A 25,038-nucleotide genomic window follows, 5' to 3' on the forward strand; every position below is an offset into this window, starting at 1 on the left:
CAGAATATGTGGAATAAGACTCAGATATAGTTTATTTCAAACTGAAGCATGAGACAAGTATTTCATAAAGAGAGTTCAGATTTCCAAAAGTAAGATTACCCAAAAAAGGGGGAGTTAACTAGAGAACACAAATTTTCCCCAGCATATTTTAATATTTCCACCTCAGTGTGCTGTATAGATATTATCACTGAAGTATCAAACTGAGCTAGGAGTATGTGCAACCCTGCTCATTTGTATTCTGTCACTTTGTTCTGCTCCACAGACACTGAAGAGGTCATGCTTAATGGCCAAAAAATTCACTATGCGCCTAAAGGAGAAAGTAGAAAAAGATAGGCAGGCCGAGGGTGTGACTGTCTATTTAAGCATGCAACTGTATTTTAAACATAATTAGACTAATTGCCTCCCAATCTTAGCAGATGCATCTGCACATGCAATTAATTAGAACTGATTTTAACCGACCTGTTTGGAATCCTTTGTTCCCCACTTCCTACAAATCAAATTACCCAGGAGCAAATTTAATTTTTCAACTTTTATTTTAAGAAAGACACAAACTTACATTAACTGGGTCTGATCCACTAATGTAAGTCATTTAACTAGCAATTATTTCATTCCGAAACTAAAATCCCATTCAAATTTTTTCATCTATAAAATAATTCCCTGGTAAATATAACAATCTTGCAAGACTGCTGTAGAAAGAAAAACTTGAATAATCTCATAGCTCTTCATCTAAAAGAGGAAGGTAGAAGCAATAAAGTTCCATTTTGCAGAAAAATTAGAAATGTACACTATTAAAGCTACCTTTTACCACGTGCTTTACTCTCTACTGATTGTTCTACCATAAATCAAAAGTAGTTAAGGCATTAAAAGAGGACTTTAAGGGGCTATTTAGCAGAGTAAGACATGATGTGCTCACTGGGAAAAGGATAATGACTGAGGACAAAGGTTCAGACACTGAAACTGGAGATGGGGCCAGAAGAGGACAGTGGAGAGGGTCAATAAGAGGCAAACCAAATGGGAAGAGGTGGGAAAAAGAGCAAAAGTGAGCTTGATAGGTTTACACAGAGATGGCAGTGGTATACAGGAGAGGCAGACACACTCGCTGAGGGATCTTCCCCCAAATAAATATTTACTGAGAGAGTGAATGGTGGACGACATCCACAGCAACATTAGAGGTATGTACCTGGTCCAGGGGAGAGTGATGAACATGTGATAAGTGAAGGAAGCCATAAAGCTGCAGGCAGGTCTAGTAACACGAGGCAAGTATGAAGGTGTGAGCTAGAGCCTGGAGAAGATGCAGACGCTGGACTACCATGTCTGAGAGTCTGGAATCTAGAGAGGTGAACAAAGTAGCATCACTTGACAAATGGTAATAACACATATAGGGTGGGGGAAAAGGATACAATTATATGGGCCAGAGAGAATAGGATTACTGTTCTGAAGACAATAAAAGGGTTCTGGGCCTTGTGATCTGAGTCGGAGGAGGCATCATGACATTCCTGCACACGATAGAAATTCTGGAGCTAACAATGGGAATAGAAATAGGAAAAGGGCTAATATCCAAAACCTACAAGGAACTTAAACAAATTTACAAGAAAAAAAAAACTCCATCAAAAAGTGGGTGAAGGATATGAACAGACACTTCTCAAAAGAAGACATTTATGTGACCAACAAACACATGAAAAAAAGCTCATTATCACTGATCATTAGAGAAATGCAAATCAAAGCAACAATGAGATACGCCACACCAGTTAGAATGGCGATCACTAAAAAGTCTGGAAACAACAGATGCTGGCAAGGATGCGGATAAATAGAAATGCTTTTACACTGTTAATGGGAGTGTAAATTAGTTCAACCATTGTGGAAGACAGTGTGGTACTTCCTCAAGGATCTAGAGCCAGAAATACCGTTTGACCCAGCAATCCCATTACTGTATATATACCCAAAGGATTATAAATCATTCTTCTATAAAGACACATGCACATGTATGTTTACTGCAGCACTTTTTATAATAGCAAAGACTTGGAAGCAACCCAAATGCCCATCAATGATAGACTGGATCAAGAAAATGTGGCACATATGCATCATGGAATACTATGCAGCCATAAAAAAAGAATGAGTTCATGTCCTTTGCAGGGATATGGATGAAGCTGAAACCATCATTCTCAGCAAACTAACACAGGAACAGAAAACCAAACACCGCATATTCTCACTCATAAGTGGGAGCTGAATAATGAAAACACATGGATACAAGGAGGGGAACATCACACACCAGGGTCTGTTGTGGGGTGGGGGGCAAGGAGAGGGAGAGCATTAGGACAAATACCTAATGCACACCAGGCTTAAAATCTAGATGACGGGTTGATAGGTGCAGCAAACCACCATGACACATGTATACTTATGTAACAAACCTGCACATTCTGTATCCCAGAACTTAAGTAAAATTAAAAAAATAAAAAACAAAAAAGTAATAGGAAAAGGGGAAACATCCACATGGGCAGTCCAGTTTCCCAATCTGGAACTCGGAGCCGTTCACCTGGTGGGTGTCTGTGACTATTCGGACACAGACACCAAAGGCTACTCCAGATTGAAGTGCACTGCTTGCTTTCAGTGGCCTCATAGAACTACTCAACACTGTGTTTAGTGGTTCCTGTGCCATGGTTTGAACGGATCCGCTCCAAAACTCAGGTGTTGCCAATGCGATGGTATTAAGAAGTAGGGCCTTTAAGAGGCAGTTAGGCCATGAGGGCTCCTCCCTTGTGAATGGGATAAAGCCCCTTATAAAAGAGGCTTCACCCACCATTAGGTTAGCTTGCCCAAATGCCCTCTGCCATGTGAGGACACAGCATTCCTCCCCTCCAGAGGAACCATCTTGGAGGCAGAGAGGTGCCCTCACCAGATAACTGAACCTACCAGCACCTTGATCTTGGACTTCCCAGTCTCCAGAACTGTGAGAAATAAATTTGGGGTTTGTTTTTACAAATTTCCCAGTATCTAGTTACAGCAGCAGAAATGGCCTAAGACACTCCACTGGAGATATAGGGTATTCTCTAATTCTATGTGGAAAGCAGACTATGTACCAATTCATGTTAAAGCACACAATTATCTGCCGGTTAAAAAAACACACCAGGGTCCAATCCCCGGCTGGACACACACAGAGCAACAGTAGGAAGGATACATTTTCAGCAAGCTGTGACTCTTTAAGTAAATACGTGGGAGGAGGCAAGTGCAGATTAAAGTACAGTAACTGTGAGGCATGTGACCGCAGTCATGTTTATGAGTGACTACACAGAGAGAGTTCAATGAATTGTACATATAACCCATACAGCAATGATTATATTAGAAAAAGGAAATTCATCTCTGACATTAATCATCAGGCTCCAGACACTCAACAGAATCAGCCCACAACATGGTTGTATTATTTTGCAAAGGAAAAAAAAAATGATTATCTGAAGGCTAATTTGAATCCACACTACATCAAATGAGGAAATATGCTCAAGTCACGACACAGCCAAGATTAATAGGTGTTTCCACCCACTCCTTAAACAGTTTTAGGTACAAAAAACAATGTCACTTCTCTTCCTAAGAATATGTTAAGCATAGAAATTTGCAGAAATGCATAAAAAAGCATTCCTTTCCATGCTCTCATTTTCCGGTGTTCTGGGTAGCTTTAAAAGTATGAACATTGAAGTACACCAATGCTGTCAGTTATAAAGGATTTGTATTCATTTCTGGGAGCTAAAAACAGAGATGCTGCTATGGTTTGGAATCATACTGCTCATCTCTTGGGTTTTAAAAAAAAAAAAAAGCTTGTGGCAAGATTATTTTTTAAATTATTCCACATTTATCTTCATAAAACAATACAAAGTGAATTGCCAAATAAGCATATATGACACTTTAATGTACTCATCTATTAAAACTCTGTTTCAACTTAAACATCTGAATGACAATCATTCTCCTATTTGCAGTATTTTTTCAACGTGAGGTGTGCTCAGTAACATCAACACACATCAAGTATAACTCATTCCCTGATTTATTTGTTAAGTTAAATTCTTATTGAGAACCTACTAAGTGCTAGTCAGTGTGCTAGCTGCTGGGGATACAGACAGGAATAAATTTAATCAAAGTCCTGGTTCTCATGGAGCCTACTGCTCCATGTGGGGTAGTGGGGGTGGGGGTAGGAAGGATTAAACAAATAAATGTATAATGTGATTTTAGATAGACATAAGTGCCATGAAGAAAAATAAAGCAGTGCAAGGCTAGAAGACTGACAGTAGAGTGAGGGGTGGGGCTTTTTTTGGATATGGTGGTCACAGAAGACCCTTATAAGGAAGTGACATTTGAAAAGATACCAAACTGAAGCCATGGTGAGATCTGGGTAAAAGCTGACCTTCCTTCCAGGCAGGGCAAAGACCAGGTGCAAAGGCCCTAGGCCTTGGTAATTTAATAAACAGCAAGAAAGTCTGTATGGCTGGAGCAGAATACTTAAGGTGAGGAGATAAAGTGGAGGAAAAGGGCAGGACTCAGTTATGTGGCTGAAGTCTAATGGACCATTATATAACACAGTTTTGAGCAAGAGGGACATGTCACACTAACTGAGGTTCAAGGGAGCTACTCAGGGAGACACAGGTGGACAGAAGGTTAGTTAGGAGACTATGTCAATACATACAGCTTAATCTGATATTCTCAAAATGCTTTCACCCTTAAGGTTTTACAGAGAGGCTGGAAGGTAGGAAGCTACTTTTTAAATTTCATTATATCTAAACAAATACACGTAAAGTCATGTATACACTCTGTAACACACATTCCTCTCAGTGACTTCGTTAGTCAGAATAACTGAAGAGTATTGTTTCAAATAATCTCAGTCAAGCAGTCTTCAAATCATTCACAAAACAAGATGACCATCCTCGTCCCTTTTATTATAACTACATGAAAGTCATGTAGGAGTGAATAGTTCTTTTGTCCTTTAACAGGCTAGTTGAAAAACAAGCATACTGTCTTTTATTGTCAATTCATGGTTCACAAAGCCTCTGAGGTTGGCTTTCGTCCTTCAAAAGCTTTTAATGGACAGGTACATTTAAGCCTTATTTTATGGATTGTGAGAAATGGAATGCAGTGGGAGCAGTCCCCATCTCCCTTTTATGAAAGGAGGAAGATATCAGCAATGCAGAGTGACCTCACCTATAAGGAATGCATCAGTGACATGGAACAAAGGTGGCTTCCTTCGTAAGGAAACTTAATCTGTTTCAGAAAACTGCTTCATTACTTTTGAATGATTTAGGGCTGCGCAGTCTACTAGAAACAATTCCATTCTTTAACCTCTATTTTATTAACAAAACTGTGATTCTTCCTTCAAACATTAAAGAAAAGCCTTGCTTATTCATCAATCAAAACTATATTTTATTCAGATCACCTTTGATCATACATGTGTTTGTGCTAAATAAGCGTATTTTTTGGTTGAAGCCTATAAAAGACAGGTGGTATACCTACAAGAATGAGGACTCTGATACGTTGTGCAGGCACAGGAACCACGTGAGATGTGCTAGGTAAAGGTAATTCACTCCTGTGTCAGGTTGCACTTAAGAGGGCCTGCGTTTTCACATTTTATAGCATGCTGAGTTTTCCAGCTTATGAAATTTATCACGGCTTACTTTTTCAAACAGTGACATCAATGCAAAACAAGTTCTTTAAGAACAGAATGAATTCATTCATGGCTAACCCAGATGCAACAAACAGAACACAGAGTTGCTAAAATATTACTTCCCTCTTTCAAGATTATAAAATAGCCTGTTACATATTTTTTTCCTCAAGGTAACGTGTCAAAAATTTACTTTCTGGAGTCAGATATACAATATTCCATGGGATCAGCTCTTAAAATGTTTTCATGACCATTGAAAAGGGCTATGAAAATTGCTACTATTCTCATTCTAAAGCTACTGATAGATAAGATAGTTGTGATCTAATTACTCCCTACCATCTGGCACCTGGGTGCCAATAATTAGCAACTCTGCCTGATTGTCAGATAACACTCAACTGACCAGCAAAGTTGGTTTTAAGTATCAAACTGTGAATCAATTTTTGCCTCAATCTATCTTTAACCAACCTATTCTATTTTCTGGCTTAATATCCCAGTATGTCTAGTAATACTGCCAAGAAATGATGACCTTCAGTTCAGGCACAGAGAATAAATACGTGCTGATGGACTGATGTATTCATAAGCAAAACACAAGCTCTTTTTTCATACGTTCTAAATTTCAACATATATCGCTGAACATAAGGCATGTTAAATAAATCCTAAACTGGCAACAACCCACAGTAACAGGCAGGATGGGTGGATTATAGCAAGGGGGAAGTTAAACAAAAATATGACTCTAGTTAGTTGTTAATGATAAACACCCTCTGCCCGAATACTGACCTGATACCACTAAATTGGGTGGAGAAAAAAGGCCTAGGGGTGGGAGGTGGGGGCGATTGAGAAATTTACATATCAGGTTAATGTGAAAAATAAATTTGCCTCTCAAGGAAAAAAGTTTGGATCGCAAGGAAGAAACTTAAATAAACCTAGTAACACATGAGAATTTACATAATAAATATTCACACAGAATTCCCACTTCTTACACACAAAGCTCTTCATTCATAGCATACCTAGAAACCACAGCGTGGCACATTTCTAAAGTTACCAAGCCTTCCCAGCATGCTGCTCCTCAAAATCTGCCATTCTTTTTAATCTGTAAGGAAATGTTAGGCAGACCTAGTGTTACTCATTTGTAGGTATCAGATAGCTTAGTCTCCTGAGAGAAGTAATAATAACTCAAGGTATTTCCATGCATGTAGTTAAATTGTTGATACATGAACAATCACAGAGAATCCAGTCTTGCAGCTATCTGAACTAGAGAGCCCATGGGCCCTTGTCATGTTTCATATCACAGCTGGCTGGCTTATGATTTGAGACTTGGAAAGGATCCCTTGGGACTAATTTATTCTTCTAACTGCCCTTTTCTTCCCTCTTTCCACTTCATTCTCAAGAATTTTAATTTAATTTTGAATGTGCATGTTGCCTGTCATAGGATTCAAAATGTAGAGGTGCTACTGCTAACCACATTACCTGTGCTTCCCACCATCCACAAGATTACCCACCTCTGGAATTACTTAGTATATAGATGATCTGTATCAAAAGAAGCCATTATACATGTAACATTTTGCATTCTAAAAGATTTGCAAGCAGAGAAATCATAAGGTGTTTGGTAAAGATCGATATGACAGTTGGACAGCTAATTCCTATTAGATCAATTTCATTTTCCTCTATGTCAGAATGATGTGCCTGGGGGAGAGGAGATAACATATCACATATTTTAACTTTTATAAGGCTTTTGACTCAACTCAGCAGAACATTCTTTCTAACAAACTAGGAAAACATGATTTCTAGACCACCATGGTGGGTGCAACCAAAATGTTTCAATGGTCACTCTCAAGAGAATTGTTATTCAACATCCAATTACAGTCAAGTTTCATAAGAGTGTACCTAGCCTTTGAGTACTACTGTCATTGTTGACTTAAATAGTGGGAAAATGAATGTGATTAACCAAAATATATGTGTGGTTAGATGCTCAAACTTACAAGGATGTGAATGTGTTTCAATGGACCTTGGAATTCTGGAATGTGAGTAGGCATCTATCAGTTCCATCAAGAAGTATTTACTGAACTGACCACCTACTACTTTTCCCACAGTCATGAACAGAAAAGAGGTATAAAATTCAAAAGAGCCCCTCATCTCAAGTTCCTTATAACTTGGTACAGGAGAAAACACTAAAGCACAATTAATTAGAGAACAATACCAAATGGGGGCAGAGAATATTCAAAATAAATGTAATAAACAAGGTATATATGTGTTTAAGATCAGGTATCCATATGATCACAAATATGTATTAAAGCAATTGCATTTGGATTGGCATTTTTCAATTCCTGTTGATAAGTAGCCAACTGCTGACACTACCATAAAGATTACAGAGACAAGTTTAATCCAGAGGGTAGTAAAAACTAACCACTCGAGAGATTGGGGAAACTGAATTTATCTAAGGAAAAGAGAAAATCTGAGATCTAGGCAAAGCATGAACCAGCAATGTAGTGAGTTCTTTTTAAAGGTACATAACATGAGGATGTGAAAACACGCAGCAGGAGGGTCCCATGACAGCCCTTTCACAACTCGAAGCCCCATTCAGAATTTCATCACCACACTAAGAGCTCTTCTGGACTTGAACCCAAGCACAGCAAGCAGGGATTGGACAGCATCCAAAGGAGAGTGACTAAAATGATTAAAATGTTAGGAAATGGGTCCTATGAGGACATGTAAAGGAAACTTGGTTATTCAGTCCTGATAAAAACAGAGGTCAGGACTGCACCACAGCCTGCAAGGTCAGGAAGAAGAGGTACAGGGGAGCACTTCTTTTCCATTAAGGATAGGATGAGAGGAATGAGAGCACATTGCAAGGACAGGAATTTATATTAAACAGAAAAAAAGAACCTCCTGGCAAGGAAGATGGTAAGGCACTGGAATAAGTTTGTGTCAACAAGCTTTTGAAACGTCCTTTTGCAGAGACTTTCTAAAAACACAGTAGATGACTATTTTCATAAAATGTTCACCCAGTGTCCTTTCTTACCCTACAAAATCAGTAAGTGAATATTTTAACTATAAATAGAAACTCCATTAAAAAATATATAAACTTACGGAAATTTGAAGCATAGCAAGGCTCTTCACTGTTGTAGCATTTGCAAAATGCATCAGAAAATTATATAAATGCATTTGTTTATATCTGTTTATATATGTCATACTTTTTAAAAAGGGAAATCAGCTGCTCTAGATATGAGCTATTAAAAAATAACCAAAACATGGAAAAACTGACCAGTAATAACTACTGAAGCCACATAATCTTAATGGTATGGAAGTGAGGGGAAGGGTGGGCAAGGTTGGGAAGGGTAAGCAAAAATCAGCCATAAAGGAATAAAACACAACACACGTGTGCATATGCATGCATACACACACACACAGAGTCCAGAGAGATCAACTGATCCACCCGTCCATCCATCCATCCAACAGTGCATTAAAACATCCATGTTTTAATAATGGGCATAATAATCTTTCCTAACATCACTTTTTTTTTTTTCTTTTTGAGTCAAGAGTCTCATTCTGTTGCCTAGGCGAGAGTACAGTGGCACGATCATGGCTCACTGCAGCCTCGACCGACTGGATTCAAGCGTTCCTCACTCCTCAGCTTCTCAAGTTGCTGAGACAGCAGGCGCAAGCCACCATGCCCAGCTAATTTTTTGGTTTTGGTAGAGATGGGATTTCGCTATGTTGCCCAGGCTGGTCTCAAATTCCTGAGCTCAAGCAATCCTTCCACCTCAGCCACCCAAAGTTCTGAGACTATAGGCGTGAGCTACCATGTCTGGTCTCCTTAATTTTTAAAAATTAGGAACATGCTACAAAGCACATCTAGTTTCCTTACAGAAAGTCTTAGGGGTCTAAGTCTTCAGTATTATGCTAAATAAATAACTAAATTGATTTTTTTTTAATTACTTGAGCTATTATTTTCCCCAATCACAGGGAGGGAGGCAGAGAAGGAAAGAAGGAAGGGAGGGAGGCAGGGAGCGAAAGAGAAAGGGAGGAAGGTAGGAAGAAGGGGAAGAAGGGAGGGAGGAAGGCAGGCAGGGAGAGATAGGGGGGAGGGACAATGAAAACAGTCACAGACATCTACCATGCTATAATGAATTCTGCTGGCTGGATATCTTATCACAGGATAAGAGAAGAGGAAGAGATACTATAGATAATGTTGCTCATCATTTCCTTTTACAGATGAGGCCCAGAGAAGCTGACTGACTCAACCAGTCTCACACTCTAGTTGTAAAACCAGAACTATCTACTGTAGTCACTAATTTATGAACAGCTTGGGTATCTGAAGTTTAAGCCAGCTGTTTGAAACAGAACAAAATGTTCTATGGTATTAACATGTAAGTGTTGATTAATCAAATTACCAGACTACATACACACCAATAGTCTGTTTCGTTCGTTTGTTTCTTTGTTTTAGAGACAAGGTCTCATTCTGTTACCCAGGCTGGAGTGCAGTGACAAGATCACAGCTCTCTGCAGCCTCAAACTCCGGGGCTCAAGCGATCCTCCAGCCTCAGCCTCCTGAGGAGCTGGGACTACAGGTTCATGCCACCATGCCCAGCTAATTTAAAAAAAAAAAAATTTTTAGAAGGGGGGTGGGGGTCCCACTATGTTGCTCAGGCTGGTCTCATCCTGGCCACAACTGATCCTCCCACCTTGGCCTCCCAAAGCACTGGGATTACAGATGTGAGCCAATCCATTGGCCCCAGAGTTTATTTTACAATGTAACTGTGATATAGTATTAAAAGTTCTAATTTCTAGAAAGAGAGAAAACTGAAGATACTAATGTTTACTGAGCATGTACCAGGTCTTGGCATTTGAGATTCCTTATCTCATGTAATCCTCACAAACTTGGAGAGCAGCTCTTCATCATTCTACAAATGAAGACATTAGGTAAGGAAGTAACTTGCCCAAGAGAAACACAGATAACAAGGAACAGAGGAAGTTCTGCCTGATAATAAATCTCCTGCTTTTCCTATTATCAGACACTTTCTGTCCAGCAGGAATCACAGAGCACACAAAAAGGAATATTCTGAGGAAGAAATTAATTCCTCTGCATTTCCCCTGAACACTTTTGAAAAGTTCTGTATTCTCTGGCATCTCTCCTGTGCTTAATGAATCCTGTTTTCTATATGCTGTGCTCATTCATACTGCCCTCAGCGAGGGTAACCTTATGGCCCTGTTTGCCCCAGACAATCCCGACTTACTCCTGTTGACTCTGCAAAATTATCAACAACATCCTTTTCACTCTCAAAAACGTCCCAGGGTAGAGGATAAACTACATGGTCATTCTGCCTAAACCCCTCACTACAGCTTCCCCCATCCAGGCTTGCCTGACCTCAAAGAAGCTCAGGTACCTGCCTTCCCACTCTTTCAAAGCATAATAAATGTCCTGTCCATCAAAGCAGGGGTTCTCATGTCAGTAAAAACTGAGAAAAGAAATATGGTTAGGTAATTCTAAACACACTTCTAAAGTGCAGGACATTTTACTATGCAGACAATCTCTGATTATTGGAATTTCAAGCAGTGTAACAACTTTATATGAAGATAATATTCTGGCAGAATGGAGGCTGATAATTTTATGCAGATGAGATCTATCAAGCAAACCAGCCCCATTTAGAGGTTGATCCAAAGTCGGGCTCCCTAAACTGTCCTTGCTTTTCTGCTCTACCTCACTTCTAAATCTAACAGTTCATCTGAAGGCTCCTGTGGCAGGCACGGTGTGGGCTTCTAAGGGAACATTAAAGGCAGATTACTGGTGTCAATGGACAAACGTGAGAGCCACATGTCACCTCAATGCACCAAGATCAAATCCAGGTGCCAATCTGAGTTTGTTCTAAATGTTCAATATCAAAGTTGGCTTTTGCTAGGGTAATTATTTTTTAAATTTCAGGCCTACAAAAGAACTCAGATATCAGAAAAGCCTCATTTTATAAAAAAGAAAACTATGTCCTACAGAAGAGAAAACACTGGCCTAAAATCACATAGCCAAGACTAGAAAGCAAGTCTCCTCATTCTTTCCACCATATAGGCGATTCTCAGCTTCCATACATCATATATTTTCATGCTTCATACATGGAGACCCAATACTTTTCTGCTGCCAGATTTGAACTTTCTTGGAACAGCTGCTATGTAAACATTTCAAGCTGTCACACTTTGGGGCCTTTAACCAACACTTCAGCTCCAGCAACATCACAGGCTTTGTACAACAGTGTTAACACTTTCAGTGTCTTCTTAATATTTCAGACTTGTTTTACAAAAATGAGTAGAAAAAAGAAAAATAAAAGTGCTACTACTAGTACAGTTAAGACAGGAATGAAAATAATAAGAGCTACCAAATATGGCAAAAATATTTAGCCTCATAGACTGCAACTGTGGCAGGAAAAAAGCACATGAAATGCTGAAAACTAATTCATCACTATGCATAAAACACAAGTTTAATAATGGGGAAACTGTTCAAAGATTTTGAAAAAAATTGAAATAATAGAGATTAGTAAACTAAATGTCACTTTGGATAAGGTGGGCAAATGAAAACTTAAGGTTTGAAATTTAGTTTTATTATATAATGTTCTATGTGTTTAATGTTTTTAAAAACTTTTAAAGTTTTTTAAGGATATTTAAAAACTAAACAGTTATATAATTAAGAATGTAAGAATATTGTTTAGTTCTACAAGAATTGAATCTCCTTATAACATATCTAATGTTCAACTTTTCAACATTACTGCTCACGTTTCCAGGAACCTTATACAAATGCTAGGGATATTTGTATCCCACACTGATGCTCTTACTTACATTGCTACTGTATTATTTTGAGGGTACTTCACATAAATTAAAACTAGATATGAAGCATCCTATAGCTAACTTTAGCTTCCTTTCTGTATAAATGTTCATTGCCTAGGACCACTCATTACATATTAAAATAATGAAAATTCACTCCTGTTCATTCATTCCTGAATTGATAAGCAGTGAAACTACAGTGTTTCAAAAGGATTTTTTCTGGCAAAAATAATAATAATAATGATAATAATAATTTCCTTAATCCTTAAGGAATTTATTTCCTTAGGCTGACAGAAAAATGTTCAACATTGACAGCCCTTGCCTTTCTGCACTATGTAACTTAAAAATTCATTTGCACATCCTCCTACTGCTCACTTTTTTCATGTTTCACAACGCAAATAATCTACTATTTAACTGCTCTGTCAGCCATCTGAAATGGCACCTCCATTCCCTTCCCAGCTACCCCGAAAGAGCCCACTCACACATCTATCTTTAAAATGGCTGTGTTTACAGCCACCCATATGTCACCATTCATGAAGCAACTGCTACCATCCTCTTGACTAGGCATTGGCAGACAGATACGTGACAAAAGGATTGCAGAGCCACAAAAAAGGGTGCCTGGGGCTCTGAATTTTTCTTTTCAAGGTTACTACCTTCAGAAGAAACTAAAAATTAAAAATTTTTAAAGAGCAGAAGATACATGTACTCTTTATAATAAAAGCTTTGGGAGGATGAGGGAGTTGAAGTTTCTAAATGAGGGAGCCTTACCAGCAAGGCAGCCTCCAAGCATAATATTTCTATCATATGTACACCTCACTATACTATGTTGCTATGTAAATGAGTCTTGCCAGCTATCTGAGTTCCTCACTATCCATACTAGGTTGCTATGTGTAATATTTCTACCACAAGTACATCTCACTATAATATTTGTGCTAGGTTGCTACAGTATGGTAGATCCTTAGGAAGCATCCTGCCACAGCATGAATTACAAAGTCATTTGCCTTTTGACCTTAAAATTTTTAAGTCTTTTTACATATTGTCTTGGGTTTGCTTAAACCACATTAAGCAATCTACTAGAGAGGGGATAGATTAATAAATGGAGTGAGCATCTGACCAGAGAGGAAAAAAGCAGGCATTCTTCCCAACAGAGTGAGTTAAGGAATGGAGGTGTGCAAAGGAGAGCTGGGGGCTCGTGGAATGCTGAGAAAAGACCACAGGCAACAGAAAAAGGCAGGGGCTTGAACTGACATACTGCACCTACCCACACGCCTTTTTTGAGCCTCTGATTTTATTCTTTTCCTTTTCTGAGACCAGAGACTAATTATGGGACAAAACAAAGCATTTTGAGAAGACAACCCAGAGAAGCAGTTTTCGGAAGGCAATGGAGTAGGACTGCTTTCCTGCTCCCCCTGTCTGTTGACTGTCTCCCCACTGCGCTTCTTTTAGCCACTTGGAAAGTACAGACCATAGTTGCAGGAGAGGGCAGTGCAAGGTGCTGCAAGGCAGAGAAGTTAACAGTCAACACAGGTTCTATAGCAGCTGATGCAAAAGCCAGGGATGAAGTGCTAAAGTCAGAGAGCCAGGGCAGAGGTGGAACTTTTCAAAAGAACCTCAAGAACAAGAAGGACCTCCAGCTAAAGTAAAACTAGATTTTATCTCTTTCCTCCCTTTCCCTCAGATTTTCCTTTTCCCTGCCCAGCCAGCAATAACAGAACAATCATTTCTCTCCTTCAGTCACCCAAAAGAGAAATATAAATAAATAAATAAGGACTGGAGCAATAGTGATAATAAATGAAGGAAACTGGGAGAGGAGGGGGTTCAGGGTTGCCAAAGAGGTCTGCATCAGGCTACTTTTCACACGTAGGAAACCAAAATAACTGAGTTCATGTCTGTATTTTATGTAGCTCTACATCCAAACACTACATCTACTTTATAATCTTTTCTATATCTTTTCAATAACTTTGGTTCTCATCATCCCAAATAGAAATGACATTAAATATACAGTTAAGAATCCCTAGAGAGATTGGTATTCGCTTCACTCACTTATTCACTCATTTATTCCACAAACCTCTTGTGAGTGTGTACTCTGTGCCAGACACTACGAAGGGCTCTGAAAAGTCAAAGATGAACCAAACCCAGCCCCATCACCACCACCATTCCCACAACCACTCTGCATAGAGCTTAGGTCCCTGTGGCTCCACATCTTTGAGCTGAAGAAATGAAGCCCAGAGAAACCCCACAGTCAGCTGATGGCAGTGTCGGAATCAGAGGCCACAACTTCTAACCTACAAACCACACTCTTCCCCATACATCAAGCTAAGGAGAGTCTGCTTTCCTGGTTCACTGTCATTGTAAAGAAGCTTTATTTGTCCTCTTTTTGTCAAAACAAAACAGGAAGCAAGGACAGTGAGGAAAGAATAACCTCTGCCAGTTGCAACTGAGAAGAGATTCCCCTGCTAAAAGCAACACCAGGGAAAATGTTTGTCACCTAAGTCAAGTGTAGGTAAGGGAAGGAAGCATTTGGGATCAGAAATTGGACAAGTTATTTAAAGTCTTTCAGCCACCCCTCCTACATCCATGAAATAAGAGTAATAATGTATAGTGAGCCGTAAACACACCAACTGCACTCCAACCTGGGCAGGAGTGAGACCGTCTCAAAAAAAAAAAAAAAAAGAACACATAATACTTTCTTATAGACCAATGTGAGTAGATATGGAAGCTATCTGAGTTTGTTTTTTTTGTTTTTTTGTTTTTTTGAGACGGAGTCTCGCTCTGTCGCCCAGGCTGGAGTGCAGTGGCACGGTCTCAGCTCACTGCAACCTCCGCCTCCCGGGTTCACGCCATTCTCCTGCCTCAGCCTCCTGAGTACCTGGGACTACAGAAGCTATCCAAGTTTTATCATTAAATTAAAAACTTCAAATTGCAGAACTGTATATACAATGTGATTCCATTTCTATCCAATTTTTTGTCTGAAAGAAAACACAAAAAACCTCCGACAGTGGTTACCCCTAGAGATTAGGAACAAAGGAATAGAGATTGGAAGCCTTGATTTTCTCCTGTACATCATCTTCTACTATTACATTTCTTACAATGAGCATGTATTATTTTTAATTTTTAAAACAGAAAGAAAATACTGCGAGTATTTTTCTTATGAGTATTTTTAAACAGAAAGAAAAATACTATGAGAAAAATACTATGAAGAAAAATTCTATGAGTGAAAATACTATGAGAAAAATACTATGAAAAATTCAGGGAGTGGCACACATAATTAGTACACTTTTCTAAATGTGTATTATACATCAATAAAGAGTCTTTTCAAAAACTGGAGTAGGTCTATGTGCTTAAACATGAAAAAATTTCATAGCTATAATAAACAAATCAGCAAATCATTGAATATCCAGAGCATGAAATTCTAGTTCTGCAAAAAATCAAGAAACTATATGCATACACATATAAATGTATATGAAAAGATCTGCAAGTATATACACACTTAATAACATATTCTTCTATAATGTTGAATATTTTTTACAACCAGAATACTTTTACATACACTTTGAAATCTTCATTCTTTTTCATTTCTAAAATGATAACACTTAGGCTGGGCGCCGTGCCTCATGCCTGTAATCCCAACACTTTTGGGGGGCTAAGGTGGGCGGGTCACTTGAGGTCAGGAGTTGGAGACCAGCCTGGCCAACATGGCAAAACCCCACCTCTACTAAAAGTACAAAAGTTAGCCAGGTGTGGTGGCAGGCGCCTGTAATCCCAGCTACTCCGGAGGCTGAGGTGGGAGAATCGCTTGAATCTGGGAGGCAGAGGTTGCAGTGAGCTGAGATCTCACCATCACCCTCCAGCCTGGGGACAGGGTGAGAATCCATCTCAAAAAAATAAATAAATGATAACACTTGACCCCAGAAAGCTGTTGCGAGGTTTACATGATTATGGTTACATGACACTTTATGTGATATAAGAAAGAATCATTATATCTTTAAAAACTTATCAATTAGTATGCACCACAGACTCCCTTTCCCATACCTGCTTTCTACCCCATTCAAGATCTCATCGCTGAGCCTTACCATTAAGCCTAGCTCAGGAATGAAGTAAAGGTCAGGGACGGGGCAGACATGAAGCCCAGAGTAAGGATCAAGGATGAAATGATGGATAAAATAAGACGTCAAGAATGTAACAAACATGGTTTAGCCAAAACAAACAAACAAAACCCACCTTTTCCATTTCAATTCAATCATTCTGAAACACACAGAAACATTTCCCTCACCCAAACCACCACATTAAATGTCTTGCTTGGGTCCGGTATGAGTTAATACACATCCTCTTCCCCATCTGTGCGGAGACAACAGTTCCTTTATCAGTCAGTGTTTGTAGTGAACCTTACACACCAGGGGAGCATGTCCCACCCACACTTGGTATTCTTTGACCATGCACTTAATCCAAGGACCACAAACTACAAACAAGAACCCCATCATAAATAGAGACCTATTCTATTATCTTATCCCACCCCCTGGTGCTTCACTATATGCTGCTTTATTTGTTGTTTCTTGTGTGTTACCTCCCCCAAATGTAAACTTTTTCAACAGAAACATGCATTAATGTCATCTTTGACCTAGTATAGATTATTGAACATAACTGGACCTGAAAGAAGCTCTGTACAGGTGCTTGTTCACAGACAGAGGTCAAAGATGTCCCACGGCACAGTTCACAGCTGGCAGTTGCTTTCCACACCAAACCTGGAGCAACTCAATTGTCCTAACTTTCTCCCACTACTTCCTTCAATTCTTTCTGCCAATGCCATTCCTTGGAATAAAGCCTAGGATGCCTTATTAGGGTGCTACGTAGTCCTGGAAAGCACCAAGTAAGGATCTGTATCTGGTTTGTCCATCATTACCTATCCCTTGAGTAATGCCTTAGGTACTACTGAGTCCTGGAAAGCCCCCTCTCCAGACTCCAGTTACAGATCAATCCAACTTGTCAGAGATAAGAAAGTAGTAGTTTTCTCCCTCTCAATATTTCCTTCATTTCCTCCAGAACTTTCTGTGCATCGGTATATTGTCACATAAACTTCAACTTCCTTATAACATGCCTATTTCACAAAATTATACCAGGCAATGTGGGTAGCTGAGAGGGTAGGCAGGGGCCGAACAACTTCTCAAGGGTATTCCACAGCAGAACACAGAAGGCTTGACCACTGCCAGTTTCTGGGGAAACCAGGACTGAAGGGACTGGCAGTGGACTGAGAGGCCACTCAAGGGGCTGACCTTTAGGAGTATGTCTACAGTCAGAGTACAAGTCGGCTAGGGCTACCACATCCAAGCGTACAGACTGGGTGGCTTAAACAAAAAAAATGTATTTCCTCACAGTTCTGGAGGCTGGAAGTCCAAGATCAAGGTGTCAGTGGGGTTGGCTTCCTTTGAAGGCAACTCTCCTTGGTTGGTAACTGGCATCTCCTCCGTGTGTCTTCACATGGTCTTCCCTGTGTGTCTGCATCCTCATCTCCTCTTCTCAGAAGAACTCCAGTCTTAGTGGATTAGGGCCCATGCATGTGACCTCATTTTACCTGAACCCTCTCTTTAAAGGTCCTATCCCCGAATATCGCCACATTGTGAGGAACCAGGAGTTAGAACTTCAACCTAGCAATGTGGGGGGACATAATTCAGCCCCTAACAGTCAGCAGTAGAGAAAGAGGGAGAAAGGAGGTATGACTGTGCTATGGAGAAATGAAAGCAGACTCAGCCTTTACAGGGGAAATAAATTTCATCCATGTTCCCTCATATCTAGAATTCCCTACCTTTCTTTCCTGGTCTTTGACACGAGCTCCAATCCCGTATCTGTTCTGAAGCCCTGCTAATCGTCTCAGTCCCAATGGTCCCTCTTTCTTATCCCAAATACAGAGCACTTCCTATCTATCCTACCCATCTGGCCCTTCACCCTACGTGGCCCTTGGGGCAGGCAGTTCTTGATGCCTTCCACATTATCGAATACGAGGCCTCATCTTACACCATCCCTGTGGCTTGCCTAGTTCACACTTACCTTCTGTCAGTTCTTCCTAGGAGGCATACCCCTTCCTGTGTAGGTCAGTGCCTTTGAAATATTCTTCCCCTCTGCCTCTTCCCTGCCCAGCCCCCATTCCCTAATTAATATCATTTCACCCTTAAGATCTCAGCTCAGATGCCTCTTCCTCAGGAAGCTTTTGAAGATCACACACACAATTCACCTTCACACTAAATGCAGGTCTTTCTTCTATCCTCTCCCCTAGCTTTGTGTGTTAGAACTTATTTAATTACATGCCTGCGTTGTTATTATTTCATTAATGTATCTCTCCCACAAGATGGACCACACATTCAAAAGCTAAGAATCTATATCTGGTTTGTCTACTATTACCTATCCAGCAGCTAGCGTAGTGCCTGGTACCTAACGAGTGCTTAAGAAGTATTTATTAAATAAAGCAACGAATAAACAAAGTATAAATTTGTATAAATCAGGGGGTCTGATGTGATCTATTTTTTGGATGAATATATTTGCTGTGAAGTACAGGCATCATGAAATCATTAAGTAACGATACCTAAAGAGAAACATGCACAGATATTAAGAGAACTTAATGTTAAGAGATAATAAGAGAACTTTAGAGATTTTCTCTTTTTTTTTGAGACAGAGTCTTGCTGTGTTGCCCAGGCTAGAGTGCAGTGGCGCGACCTCGGCTCACTGCAAGGTCCACCGCCTCCCGGGTTCACGCCATTCTCCTGCCTCAGCCTCCCAAGAAGCTGGGACTACAGGTGCCCGCCACCAAGCCCAGCTAATTTTTTTGTATTTTTAGTAGAGAAGGGGTTTCACCATGTTGGCCAGGGTAGTCTGGAACTCCTGACCTCAAGTGATCCACCCACCTCCTCAGCCTCCCAAAGAGCTGGGATTATAGGCGTGAGCCACCACATAAGAGAATATCTATGCGTCTGTTTAGATATCATTACTTAATGATCCCTTAAATCACTGGAACTGCACATAGAAGGCAGAAACTAGTAAGTCTAAATTCTATAGGGGAACTGCTTAAAAACCATGCTTTCCTTATCTAATCTATATATATGCATTTTAACTTCTGCAGCTGTATTTCTTAGGCCATTGACTGGTATCAGCAGTGTCCCTCTCCCTATGGTTCATTCCACTGCTTGACTTTGGCCTAAAACCAACAGGAATTCTTTACTTAGAGGTAAAAAACTGACAGATTCCCATGGTGACTCCAACCCTGCACTCTTTCCTTTTCTCCTTCAAATTAGGCAGGAAACACTAAAATTTTGGGAACAAGATATGCATCACACATTGGAAATGTTCAAATCTGTTGATAACATTCAATATACTTCGGCTAAATGCATGAGGAGGCCACATGGTCACAGTCTAATGGAACACAGAACATAACTAATAAACTGAAGCAACATTCCACGTTATCACTTTCGGCTTTGCACAACATATGGAAACAGGCTCACTGCACCGCTTGCTTGTGTCAGAACACTTAAGGGAGGAGGATGCACATTTGGGATTTATTACAGGCACTCACCTAAGAGAAGTGTCCAAAGAAGTGCCTTACAATATCCATGTGGCTTCATGTTACAGAATTCTCACTCTTAAAAGGAGTCTTTTCTAGAAATGTATTTATCTTTCAGGTGTTTGAACTATACGTATGGCCCTGACTGTTCTGTATATTTGAAAGCAAAAGGTCATAGTAACTTATTGAGAAATCTTTTTTTAAAAAGGGGTGGGGGGCAGGGGACAGGGGAGGGGCAACAGGGGAGGGGTCTTGCTATGTTGTCTAGGCTGGACTTGAACTCCTGGGCTCAAGTGATCCTCCCGCCCCAGCCTCTGGAGTAGCTCGACTACAGATGCGAGTAGCTAGAGACTAGAGGTGAATACCACAGTAGCTGGCTCGAAGAACTATTTTAAACTAGAAAAAAGGCTGCTCTTTTTCTAAGTATTGCATCAATTGCATCAACTCAGACTACTGAATAGGTTTGTTTTTGTCCTCCATCCTCCCCCAGCAAAGTAACAGACATATTTCCTGTTCCATCCACCTCAACTATTTTGTCCCAGTTATAAGGCTCAAGTTTTGTTGAGTTTCTTGGTAAGTAATTTTTCTCATGCTAAAGAAGAAACATGAAGTAAATTAGGAAAAGCATATAAACCAGAAAAACAATACTAACATGATCAAAATCTCCAAATAATTTACCTAAGAAGTTCAATTTTGGGAGCTTAGCAGTTCAGATAAATGAGAATTACATAGTCAATTTCCATGTTAGCAAGAAAACTTAAAATTCAAAAGACATTGAGTGTTTGAGCCTCTCCTTAAATTCCTCTTTATCGATGATCAAACATTCAATGCATTCATCACAATAGGTAAGGCAGTGTCAACAACTAAGATACAGTATTCTGGGAAGCCATGCCTTCCCTAGTCTAATTAACAGGGAAACAAAACCTTTCCAAAGATGCAAATCTACTCCTTTATTAAGCTAAACAGACCTATATCAGGTGTCTCAGAAATTATCAACTTGATCACTGGTTCTGGGATTAAAATATTCAAGTCTAAATAAGTAAATTCCATAAAATAAAGGAAATCTAAGAAAAGCACTGTAAGCGGATCACTTTCACAACATGTGGGTTCCAAATAAGGAAAGAAAACCTCCCTAGCCCAAAGTTCTCACTATCTTTAAATAAATAAGTATGTCAAAAGAAACCTGACAGCCTTAATTAAACTGTTTTCCGATCAGGTTTTCTAGTGATTAAAATGGTCTCTATACTTTACATGTAGTGATGTAAATACTTCCTATCATTTACAAAAGATGAGCTTGAGAAAGAAGTAGGAAAACTATTCTGTTAAAACTGCCTGGTATCCACATCTGTGAATTATGGGATCTAACGCTATCCTAATGGGCAGTTCCTGTGTTAAATGAAAGAAGTCACTTTTGAGTGCTTACTGGGGACATTTGAAAAACATATTCTCATCTAGATTAACTGTTCTTTAAAAGCAGATTTTACCAGTTTGGCCAATAATTTAGAATTCCTTCTTCTTACAGAAATGGAGTTGTTTTAATTACTGATGCTCTTACTTTTTATTTTTGCAAAAATCAGAAAAGCACATTTTATCACGAATCCATCGCCTGCAACATAATTTATATTTATATTTATTAGAAATTTATATTTATTAGAAATACCTATATTTGTAGGTATTATATTTATTAGAAATACCTATATTTCTAACAAATATAGATTATTTATATATTTCTAATAGATACAGAAATTGTGTGACAGTTGTGGTAGCTGTCCAAATAATTAGCTTCATCTAAAATTATTTCAGCCCAAACTCAAATCCCAAGAAAAATCATTTTGATGAAATACTTCATTTCATTCACTATAAAGCTAGATGTTTTAGTGTAGTCCTAAGTGACATTTTGTTGCTACAGCAACGAAACTCTGCTACCTGTAGCCATGATTTGTTAAGAATTCCATCAACGAGTAAATTCTGTGCTGTGTATTCATAAAACCAATAGAATGATTATAAGCAACATAAAAATTAAGGCTTGATTTCCTATTTATGATTTACCCACACACATATTTACAACATATATACACATGTGTACTACATACATGTAATTATGACTCTCAGCCCCATCAACATGATAAAATACCAAATTTCCATTTTAAAATGGGCACAGAACAAAAGCTGGTTTAGATTTCATTCACTAATTGCTACTTGTTTCCCAAAATTTATCTTAAAAGATAACAGAGACTATCTAGAGATAATTTTCAAAACAATAAAATGTATTATTTATATCCAATCTCATTCCAAGATGGGGGAAAAAAATATTCAGAGGTATAATCTATCTGTTCCAGTATGTGTGGTTTCCTAAGCAATGAGTTGACTTGGAAAACACCAAGCTAAAGAATTAAGAAAAAATGTGCACATCACCACCTTTATTCACCAAACTACCTTTGTAGGCTACTTACCCTGACTGGGGGGCTCCAGGCTTGCACCCGAGGCTGCTGTCCACCCTGGGAGCTCTGCAGATCTTTTGAGCTACAATTAGCCACAGTGCTGCTCTGAGACCTTAATGCATTTGTGCAGTTGGTCCCACTTCCCCCACCAGGACCAGGTTTCCAAGGCCTCTGCTTGATGCCATCCAGAAGTCTGACCAGCAAGATGTTACTGGGAAGCTCCTCGACACCCGAGCCAACGAGAGTCCTGCACTCGGGACATCTGAGTTCATTTCGAGAACCTACGATCCCCAGCAAACATCGCTTGCAAAACGTATGCTGGCAAGGCAAGACCTTCGCAGAAGCATCAAGGCGCTCTAGACACACAGGACACTCCAAAAGATCCAACAAGGCTGATTCATCCATCTTTATCTACTTTACTGAGAAAAAAGCTTCAGAAATGTTCATAGTAGTGTGCATCCCTTAAAATGACTCATGTAACATCCATTTCAGACTTTGCTCTAGAGTCATGGGGAAAAAGGGGGAAAAGAGAATATGAGTGTTGTTATCTAGGGAAAAAGCTCACAAAGGAGCCAAGAATCAAAAAGTACCCAAACGTACACTATTCCCTGTCTGAGTAGTGTAGCTTTGCTTTGGAATGTGGGTTCCTAAACTCCAAAGTCAACAACTGAAAACAAAATAGGCTTTCTAAACAACGCAAAATTAACCCCTAAAGATATCCAGGGGTTCACTGGGCAAAACAGACACAGAGTATTATACATAATTCCTGCAGAAGGATTTATGAAATGCAATAAGGAACATAATTTCTTAAGCCCTGAAAGTGATATCAGCTGCCTTAATAAAGTCTTCAACTCGTAAGAGAAGCTGACAGAGACCATTGAAAGTTTCCTCTACCTGAAATTTACTTTTAAATCCAACTAAATTCCCTTTTTAAAGCCACTTTAGCGTTTAAGAAACCATGCCTCATGTGATCGCTCGTGGTAAATGATCCCAATATTAAATACATATGTTTCTTCGCTGTTCTTAAAAATAGAACTGTTTAATCTTGCCCAACCAAAAAGAGCTGAAGGTTGACAATTCTAAAAGACACAGATTTGCTTGAAAGCAGCTAAAACAGAAAAGCGCCTTTCAGGGCAGTGGTTGATAAACTCTGAAACACATTTCTGAACGGCCTGTCCTAATCCCATTCAGAAAATCTGGCAAAATTACCACCAAAAGAATTCGACAACGGAATGTTGGACTGGAAACTGTGGGCATATGAAAATGAGGCCATTCAGGAAAAAGCAAGCCACTTACTGCGCCGCTCTCCTCCCCACCGCCAAAATAAATGTAAATGTGAATGCCCAGGAGAAAGGGGGTAAAAAGATTTGGCTGGTAGCATTAACAGCTGTTCTTGACAAAGTCGGAGCGGGGGAGCCCCAGGGCTGCGCCCCCGCTCCCACTGCGCCGAGCACAGGTACTCCCGAGCCCGCAGGGAGGCGCGGCGGCCGTTCGCCGCAGACACACCCCGGGGCCAGGTGTCGGCGGCACCCGGCAGGAGCCGGTCCCTGCCTGGGGCTCTCATCCTACAGCCTCCCTCATCTCCGCCTCCCTTTAGGTCAGGCCGGGGACACAAATCCCCCTACACGACTGCGGGAAGTTTTCAAGGACTTAAAAATAAATGCGCAGGCTTAAGTTGCGAAACTCAGCCCCACAGAGTGCCACGGGGAAGCAGCTTTCTAGCCCAGCCGAGATAAGGCGACAGTCCCCAGAGAGACCGCGCCATCCGGGAAGCAGGGGGTGCTGGGCTGCGCCCGGGGAGACCGCGGCACGGAGCCCTGGCAGCTTCCTGCCCGGAGAAGGCAGAGGCCGCGGGCTGCTCCGCTTCCGCAGGTCCTGATTCCCGGCCCAGGGGTACCCGAGGGCGAGGGGAGAGAGAAACCGACCCAGGGCGGGGATGGGGAAACGCCGAGACCACCGCCTTCTCCGCAGCTAGGGGTCCGCCAACGCTGGGTGCCCGCCGGCCGCGCGCCCTACCTCGCGCCTCGGCTCCTCCTCTTTGTTCGCGGCCCCGCAGCAGCGACGGCGGCTGATGCAGATGCGGCCCCGCCGCGCTCGCCGCTCGCAGTGTCTCTGACGCCGCGGCGGCACCGGGAGACTCCTCTCTGCTGCCCCCCTCACGCGCGCACACACACCACGCCGCCGCTGCCGCCTCCCACTTTCCCAGCCAAGGAGGGCGGAGGAAGAGGAGGAGGCCGGGCCGCAGCCGGCGCCCGGGGCGCAAGGGGGCGGCCCCGCGCCACAGCGCCTTCCCCCGGAGCGGGCGCGGCACCTCCCGGAGCCGCCCGCCGCGGCGCCGGCCTCCCGCGCTGAGGTGACCAGCGCCCCGTACCTCGCCGGAGCCCGGGGGCGGGATGGGTGCGGCAGCCTGAGGGGGCGCTGAGAGCGGAGAGACTGGGGAGCGGGGCCCCTAGGGGGCAACGAGGGGAAGGCTCGGGGACTGACGCCGTCTCCCACAGGAGAACGCGCCTGAAAAATGGAGCCACCGGAGTGGGAGGCGGCGGGAGTGGAGGCTGGGGGAAGCAGGAAGGAGCCCCGGGGCAGAGTCCCGCCGCGTCCTCCTCCCCCCGGCA

At 41.0% G+C, this 25,038-nt stretch overlaps 1 protein-coding gene across 2 annotated transcripts in view; it reads right to left on the bottom strand.

The window, feature by feature from the left end:
• SH3RF1 (SH3 domain containing ring finger 1) overlaps positions 1-24,560 on the bottom strand; it is a 177,083-nt gene extending 152,523 nt beyond the window's left edge. The window contains exons 1-2 of one of the 2 annotated variants that reach the window (XM_008000233.3): positions 24,443-24,560; positions 22,439-22,926 (exon numbers count right to left, since the gene is read on the bottom strand). In XM_008000233.3, the coding sequence (XP_007998424.3) occupies positions 22,439-22,831 (393 nt within the window). In that variant the 5' untranslated portion in view covers positions 22,832-22,926; positions 24,443-24,560. The remainder of the gene's footprint in view (positions 1-22,438; positions 22,927-24,442) is intronic. The other variant, XM_037993721.2, reaches the window with a different exon arrangement.
• Between the last annotated feature and the right edge of the window lie 478 nt (positions 24,561-25,038).

This window comes from Chlorocebus sabaeus, chromosome 7 (genome assembly GCF_047675955.1).
Source record: "Chlorocebus sabaeus isolate Y175 chromosome 7, mChlSab1.0.hap1, whole genome shotgun sequence".
In the NCBI taxonomy this organism is placed as follows: Eukaryota; Metazoa; Chordata; class Mammalia; order Primates; family Cercopithecidae; genus Chlorocebus; species Chlorocebus sabaeus.